The 8870-nt window shown below is 32.1% G+C and overlaps 1 protein-coding gene across 1 annotated transcript; it reads left to right on the forward strand.

Annotated features, from left to right (window-relative positions):
* The first annotated feature begins 355 nt into the window (after positions 1–355).
* Positions 356–8587, forward strand: LOC124934424 (UDP-N-acetylglucosamine diphosphorylase 1-like). Its single transcript, XM_047474955.1, has 15 exons — positions 356–685; positions 794–848; positions 918–1069; positions 2017–2056; positions 2722–2811; positions 2903–3009; positions 3098–3172; positions 3779–3818; positions 3923–4005; positions 4111–4188; positions 4843–4986; positions 6403–6470; positions 7162–7276; positions 7848–8004; positions 8234–8587. The coding sequence occupies exons 1-15, from the start codon at positions 530–532 to the stop codon at positions 8329–8331; spliced, it is 1458 nt and encodes a 485-aa protein (XP_047330911.1). The 5' UTR covers positions 356–529; the 3' UTR covers positions 8332–8587.
* The last annotated feature ends 283 nt before the right edge of the window (positions 8588–8870 follow it).

An 8870-nucleotide genomic window follows, 5' to 3' on the forward strand; every position in this document is an offset into this window, starting at 1 on the left:
AAACTTTTAAAATTGAACAATTTTGTCATAAAAACAATTAATATCACTAATTTATTTAAGAATTTTGAAATCTTATTTTTATTTTTGTATAAATTTAATAATAAAGAACTTTAAATTGTGTTATTTAAAAGAAGATATCTGAAATCTAAATTAAACCACGAAAAAATCTCGAAAATTTCGACCATTTAACCCGTCAAACTTTAAGGTGAAATCTGATTCCTTAATGAAAGATCGAGTACTCATATATACTTCAACTCAACTGATCGATTTCACATTTCCAAAAAAAAAAAAAGGAAAAAAAAAAAACAAGCAGTTGATTGATTCGTCTTCATATTCCTTTGCACTGTTTGGTTACTTGTTACAGACAACCACCGAACGAATACCCATTGTTGGAAAACCTCAAATTACACCACCGACGCCTCAATTCAGACATTATATATATATATATAACTTCATACAGAGAGAAGAAAGAAAAAGAAGAGATCTGAACTGTGAAAACTACACTTCATATTGGTGAAATCTAGAAAGAATGAAAGAACTAACACCACAATCGTTCGATTCCACCTCTTTATCTCCACCTCAAGCACTTCTAGAAAGACTCAAAGATTACGGTCAAGAAGATACCCTTTGCTTATGGGAAGAACTATCTCCTGAAGAACGGGAACTTCTTGTTAGAGACCTTGAGGTAACTTATCTTAGATCTCTGTTTCCATTTTTCTTATTAAGATTCGATTTTTAAAATCTCTGTCTTTTCACAATGAAATTAGATTTGATATTTCTATGTTTATTTCAGAGTACAGATCTTCCGAGGATAAACAGGATCTTTCGATGTTCATTACAATTTCAAGGTATGTTGTATATATTATTTATCTTTGAATGTATGTTTCATTTACTTACTGATTGTTTTTCATTTTCAGGGCTTCCAGCTGCTGCTATTGAGCCGGTGCCTGAAGGTAGTGTATCTACTGTGGAGGAGAGAACTCTTGAGGATAGGGAGAAATGGTGGAAATTGGGTCTTAAAGCAATATCTGAAGGAAAGTTAGCTGTTGTACTTCTTGCTGGTGGGCAGGTACTTTTGTTTATAATGTAATTGCTTTATTAGAAAAAGGGGGGAAAGACTCTAGCCAGTTAATTGAGTGAATTTGGCTTTAAAAATGCAGCAACTTTGTGAAATAATGCACAAAAAGTATATGTTTGTGAATAAATATACATATGCATTTTGTATCTGCATGGTACGAAGGCTGGCTAAGTCTACCTTAAGATCTCCTTTTTAGTGGCAAGCTCTGGTTCACATTTTCCTGTATTACGCATATTGTGGCAGTGGGAGTTTTGATTTGCTTGGATATTAGCTTTTTCTTTGTGTAGTCTGATTTATAATGCTGTTCTTATGTATTGTTAGTTGCCAAGACAATCTGCATTTATCTTTTTCTTTTGAAACGTTAAAGTATGTTTTTAAAATTTGTCATGAATTCAAACCATGGAATAAAGTAGAGGAAAAGGAAAGAGGCCTTGAGCACCCCTCCCAAAAGTCTCGTAGCGTTCAACTTGGGTCAGTTAGCTCATCATGAGACTCAAAAAGATCAGATCAAAGTGGAAATGCACAATATCTATTATGATACTTGAACAAATGAAATTCGCGTTCTATTGATTTTTTTTGGTTATTACTCTGTTTTCATTTATGTTTTACTGTCCTGCCAATTCCATGTAGAACAATGTTCACATGCTTTTGATGAGTGTTGTAGTAATTTCAAACATTTTTTTGCTTTACTCAACTCTGTCCATGGCTTTCTTTTTCTTATGCTTCCTTGGTTGAGATTCCAAGTCATTTTATCTGGAGGAAAACATATTTTAATTAGTACTATTATGCCCTGAAATTGTGCACTGTCATATGCACAATACTCCATATGCTCTTTACTATATATGCTTGATCTTTCATCCCACAGATGCTTACATAAAGTTGGCTTCTATAATTTGAAATCTTACTTATGTTTATGAATGCTTGAAACCTGGATGTAGGGAACCAGGCTTGGAAGTTCAGAACCAAAAGGATGCTTTAGTAAGTAACTAACATGTAACTTAGAAGCTATGCTATTCAAAATTTTGATCAATATTTCTACTAAAGTTTTCTATTTTGTAAAATATTCACTTTCATATTTATGTTGATCGGGTTCATACCTGTTAATCTGGGTTTTTAAGCTTGTCAAGCTATATGCATTTCCTTGTTTAATCTTTTTCTTCTCTTCTCTTTTTAATAGAAGTTCCCATGGGACTAAATTCTAGCTTTTACTTGATATTAGTAGTTGGAAATCACACAAGAGCTACCATCTTGTAGTCTTAAGGAGTTCACTAGAGCATGACATAGTCCTGTAGATGTAGGATGTGTGTGGATTTCTACATGGAAGAGAACCAGGGTATGAAGGTCCAAATTTGTCAATTGATTTGATTATCCATCCTATTTGATCTGTCGTTTGTATGCTTATACTATGCTATTTTGGATGACATTGTATGAATAGCTAACTGATGCAAATCAAACTAATTAAAAATGAGATGTCTGTTTAAATATGTTCCTGAAATTTTGGCTATTCTTACCAACACTTGTGTGAAACTATATATGGTTTCAATCATTATTTTCATTGCACCAAATCTGTGTCTGTTGGTACCTCCATCGAATAACTCATGTAAATGCACTCTCCAGTAATGAATTCACTTTTTATTTCCCAGATATTGGACTTCCCTCTGGAAAGTCACTGTTTCAACTTCAGGCTGAGCGAATCTTGTGCATGCAAAGGTTAGCCACCCAATCAAATGATGGTAAGATTAATCTACCATTTTCTCTTTTTCTACATGCTTGGTTTATCAAATTATCAGATATGCTGACTTTCTCTGTCATGTGAATGGACAGTTGGTTTTGTGCAGATACACTGGTATATAATGACTAGCTCTTTTACTGATGATGCAATCAGAAAGTTTTTTGAAAGTCATAAATATTTTGGTCTTGAAGCTGATCAAGTAAGTGAAATTTATTTTAATTTATTTTGTAATTTCCTCTTATATATAATTTTTATCTTTCATAAGTCTCATACGCATCCAATTGCAGGTAAGCTTCTTCCAACAGGGTACTATACCATGCATCTCAAAAGATGGTAGATTCATAATGGAGACTCCTTACAAAGTAAGTACTATACCATGATCAGTTTTCTTGAACAAGTAAATCTTTGTGATCCAAGTAGTTGTATGCTTAAGAAGATCTAGTGTTGCATATTGGTAGTTGGGATATTAATGAATTTTCTCACTATTGTTCTGCCTTACTTGCCTTAACTACTGAAACAACTAGAAAATCTGGGGAATTACTCTTAGTTTACACGATATCATGAAATAGAATATTTAAATATGTATTGCGGAGGCATTCTTGCCATAAGAATAAATTATTCCTCACCATCCCTGGACTTGGTCTAGCTTCATCACAATTTGTGACTGGAAAGATCATTTTTTTCTGTTAATCTGTGTTGATAGTGTGATTTTATGACATGTCTCCTGTTGAAGCCAAATCCATGTAGATTTTGTATGTGTTATTATCCCTCGTGATTAACCAAAAGAAAAAAAAAACATAAATCGATCCTTGTTATTTTGGATTCTTATCTGGTGACACTGGACTAGACTATTTGTTCAACTAACAATGAGTATATGGGGTTCATTGATGCTTGTTCATCCATGAAAAAAAAACAGGTTCTTTTGTTTTGGGTCAATAAGACATTGAATTTATTTTTCTCTAAATCAGGTTGCAAAATCTCCAGATGGAAATGGTGCAGTTTACACTGGTACTTATGGATTTAGAGTTGTGTGGTTATAAATTGCTGAATTTCTTTGGTTGCATTCTCATTTTCGCATCTATTCTTTCATTCTTTATCAATCTGTTGATCAGCCTTGAAGTATTCAAGATTCCTTGAGGATATGGCTTCCAGAGGGGTTAAGTATGTGGATTGCTATGGGGTTGATAATGCATTGGTGAGTCCTCATGTCATTGAATTACTCTATTTCTTATGAGTGTTACATTTTTGCCAACTATTTATTTTTGTTTCTTAATTATAGTGAGTATTATCTTGGATGCAGGTTCGTGTTGCTGATCCTACATTCCTAGGTTATTTTATTGACAAAGGTGTAGCATCTGCAGCAAAAGTAGTTCGGAAGGTTAGAAACCTATATGAGGGTTCAACCTTACTTTATATCTCTTTTTTGAGGACTTTAACTTGGTTAATACACAGCTATGTGTGATATGTAGGCTACTTTTTGATAACCTAAAATCAGGTTTTTCCATCAATTGTGTACATAATGATAATTGTCAAAAGAAAGCTGATTGAATCAACTTATCAGATTATTTATTTATTAAATATATAAATAATTGACCACATAATATAAAGGCTCAACATGTTGTGAGGTAAATAACAGGATCACAGTTAGGTAAATATGACAATTTCTCATATTGGGTCTACTCTGTTTTACACTTGATATGAATAAAAGATGAGTAAGAATAATTGATTAGATCCACTTCAACCATTCATGTTCATTGGCAAAATAGTTATTGGTGCTAATCAAGTATTTAAAACCATAAAGTTTAATGATAAGGCACAATCTTTCATAGGGGTGAACATAAATTAGAATCAAAGACTACTGTCAGAGGACACTATTTCCACTTGCATAAAGAATTTGGATGTAGATCTTATCAATGAATATTTCATGACTAGATGTGTTTCCCTTCTGAGAACCTTGCATCCTCATGTCATAGATTTGTTTTTGTTACATTGAACTATAATTTTATTTTATTTTATTTTATCAATTATACAGGCTTATCCACAAGAAAAGGTTGGTGTGTTTGTTCGGAGAGGAAAGGGTGGTCCTTTATCTGTGGTTGAATATAGTGAATTGGATCAGTCACTTGCAAGTGCAATAAATCAGGGAACTGGTCGTCTTCGCTTTTGCTGGAGTAATGTATGTTCTTTTTGCCTAGCTTCGTATTATGTTATTTATTGCCATGGGAAAATGTGCTGCTCTACACATTAATTCTATATTGCAAACCTTAAGTTGTTTAGAGTCTTTAGTAGCAACTATAATTTGAGGACCTGAGTACTACAATGCTATATATGAACCATTGCTACGAAAATGTGAGATTTTATTATATTGTGAGGATTTTATTCCATTTAGGTTACTAAATCTTATCTTTATATTATAGCCCTAGAAACAGGCATTGACTTTTCATTATAATCAAGTTCTCTACCAATAAAATATTGATGTGCTTCGACATTGATATAATATGTCAATGTTACATTCTTGATTTGATTTATTTCTGTATAAGTTAAAGTTTGCATGTATACAGATTAGTTGTGAACTGCAGCTTGTTGCTTGAACATTTAAGATTTGTTCATGTTAGCGTTAAGCATAGTATTAGTTTCTGCATTCATTTTAGTGAGTTAAAAAACTCACAAACATTGCCACTAGAAAGAAGATGTTCCACCTAACTTCGAAGATTGTTAAACTTTATAGGGTTTAGTGTAAGATTTGTAATGGAAATGCTCTAGAATTAGAAGATAGAGATGAGAAACTCAAATATTCACAAGATGAGAGGCCAATATATTTTTCATTCATTCATATTTGATACTGTTGGAATGTTAGTTTTGGGATAGTTTGGGGGGTTATTTGTAAGAGTGCTTTTATGCCTCTATATAACTCTAGTCTTTCATTTAGTAAGAAGTGCTTTTTCCTTTTTTTATATAAAACTACTGATACCCATCCTTGACAACTGTACAATGTATATATATAGCCTATTTGAAACTAGTGTTTTGTGGCTATATCTGTCACAACCAAGATTCATTTGAAAATCTCTAAAGTTAAAATTGAAACTTTTTTTTTCTTTTCCCCTTTGGTATAATAAGACCTTTTTTGTTATAGTTTGATTTGTGTTGCTTCATTTATACAATTATTTTCTAAACCATGGTCCAAATTATAGTGCTATTTTTTGCTTCATTTTATGAGAGATCTTTTTCCAGTATTATGAATTGTTTTTTGGATCATGATCCATATTATTTTCTAAATCATTGTTATTTTTGGCAATTATAATAAAATGTAGATTTTTCCGAATCATAATCAACATGAAAAAATAATTGATAGCATAACAAGAAATCTGTTATTACAGATTGTTGAGCTAACCAAACTGCGAGCCATTTCATAAATAATATTAAACTTTGTGTGCTTATTTAGTATTTATGCCTTAACTACTAACCTAATTATGCAACACTATGATGCCCTAACTTCTCTCTTTCTATAGTTTTGTAATTTCTGAATGCATTTAGAGTTCCAGATTTTTTATAATATAAAAATTGGCCTTAAAATTTTGTTTTGTTTTTGCAGGTATGCTTGCACATGTTTACCCTGGATTTTCTCAACCAAGTAGCAAATGGCCTTGAGAAAGATAGCATGTAAGCCAACTTCATTTTAATCCAATTCATTTAATATTTTGTGGGTCTTGCCACATTGTGCACGAATGATCGATGTAGTATAAATACTCATGGATGGTATCAAGTTCTAAGAGTCTTGAACTAAGAGGTCTCAGTTTCGACTCCCACAGAAAGGACCTTAATTGAAGTAGAATGCTAGCCTCTTACATGGAAACAAAAATTTCCTATAGCTTGTTAGAGGTTTCAGAATGCCTATCCGTAAACTGAGTGTAGAAGTTATGTTTTCTCAACTGTTATCCAAATCTGGCCACTTGGTGAAAAAAATGTAGAATATTTTAATTGGTTAGCATATTATAAATTCCCAGTCACAACTAATTATCTAAACCTTTTCTATGGATAGTTCTGGGAATGATAAAATCTGTTAGGTTGATTGATGGAGTTCTTTGGTTCTTCCTAGTTAGACTTGTTAGGATGATAATAGACAGGTCCCATTTGGAAACATTGTTTTATTTTCAATTACATATATGAAAACTAAACTTAGGCCAGACAAATTAAAAATATGAATTGTTGTTTCTCATATGGATACTTACTGATAAAAAAAAATGATAAGTTTTTTTCCATATGGAAGTGTGTTTCATCTGTTTACAGAAATATCTTAAAAATATTAAAGTTTTGGATGATGAATTCAAAAGCTTATGCAATGTGAGTGCAGTTATCATCTGGCTGAGAAGAAAATTCCTTCAGTTCATGGACACACAGATGGATACAAACTAGAGCAGTTTGTTTTTGATGCCTTCCCATATGCATCTTCCACTGCACTTTTTGAGGTATTTTTTACTCATTATCCCTCGTTTCACCTAATTGAAATAAAAACCAATTTTGAACCATGCATTATTTTCAATAAATGAGAATTTCATTGAAATTGTAGTCAACATAGAAGTAGTCACGAGTTTAAGAAAACCCAAATCTAAAGAATCGAAGGAACATGACTTCATTCATAATGTCCTAAAAAGGAACTCAAATCACCTAGAGTCGATGATAATGGTCTCTCAAACAACATAACTGATGCGGGAAATCAATCTTAAAATGATGCTCATTTCCTAGCATCTCACTTGATCAGTTGATCCCATCTCTTTCCAATTTCGTCTTCAACCCTATATTTTATCTATTAAAAAATGAAAACGAAATTTTATCACAATCACTCTTGAAAATTGACAAAGTGAAAATGATTTTGTTTACATATTTTTAACTTCTTTTAAGATAGTGCTACATAATTTTTTTACATCACACATTTTCAGCCAAATGGATTTTTTATTTTATTTTTGTCAATGTGACAAAACTCTCGTACCAATATAGAATATGAAAAATTTATAAAATATCTTATGCATTATTATTTAGGTATTGCGAGATGAAGAATTCGCCCCAGTGAAGAACGCCAATGGATCAAACTACGACACACCCGACAGTGCTAAACTGCTGATGTTGCGTCTCCATGCTCGTTGGGTTGTTGCTGCAGGCGGCTTTTTAACTCATTCAGTACCATTATATTCAACAGGTATTTACCCTTTTTCAATTCTTGCATTTCACATAATATATGGAAATAAACTGACAAACTTACGTTACACGTAGCTTGAGAAAATAATGTATAAGCTGTGAATCAAACATGCCTAGCAATTTTTCTCCCTCGAATACAACCAACTTAACGATTACCGAATACATACCAAAGCGATTAACAAATAAATCAAACTAACCCACCATTTATTTATTTTTTCCATTTTACCCAGGTGTTGAAGTATCGCCACTTTGTTCATACACGGGAGAGAATCTAGAAGCTATTTGTCGAGGAAGAACGTTTCATGCTCCTTGTGAGATTACATTCTAAAAAACACACTTTGGCTGGTTGTACTATTTTTCATTAGAATTATGCATGTGGATTGAGGTTTGTCGTGTTTATGTATCGTGTTGTGATTTATAAGGTTTCGGGTTTTCATTTAGTTTTTATTCATTTCGTCCAGTGTATTTATATATTTTTAAAGATCTCTGGAATTTGAGCTTGGCCAGACTTAAAATTAGTAAATAATGTGATTACCCGACCATTTAATCTCTCAAGTATTCATTTTTTTATAACTTTGTTGATATTTATTTTTTCAAAAGTAGGCAAGCTTATTTAACAGAAAAGTTGGCATATTGCTTATATAGTTTTGTTTGTGTTCTACCTAGGGCAGATGTCAAGGGTTGGTCAAATTTTATATTTTTAAATGAAAAAGTTGTATGACCATTTAAATTATTAAATAGTTAAACTTTTTTATTTTTTTCAAAACAAACAAGGCCAATTTTAGATTCCCAATATTGATAATAACGAGATAATAATGCGCATAGTCAACATTTTTGAATTAGGAAATCCAAAAAATTATTTGAAAC

The sequence above is a fragment of the Impatiens glandulifera genome, chromosome 4 (genome assembly GCF_907164915.1).
Source record: "Impatiens glandulifera chromosome 4, dImpGla2.1, whole genome shotgun sequence".
In the NCBI taxonomy this organism is placed as follows: Eukaryota; Viridiplantae; Streptophyta; class Magnoliopsida; order Ericales; family Balsaminaceae; genus Impatiens; species Impatiens glandulifera.

Excerpts from the sequence above, each read along its gene's own strand:
- LOC124934424 (XM_047474955.1), top strand. The coding sequence starts at position 530 with ATGAAAGAACTAACACCACAATCGTTCGATTCCACCTCTTTATCTCCA. Across the intron at positions 686-793 it reads TTCTTGTTAGAGACCTTGAG|AGTACAGATCTTCCGAGGAT; the intron begins GTAACTTATCTT and ends TGTTTATTTCAG. Across the intron at positions 1,070-2,016 it reads TACTTCTTGCTGGTGGGCAG|GGAACCAGGCTTGGAAGTTC; the intron begins GTACTTTTGTTT and ends ACCTGGATGTAG.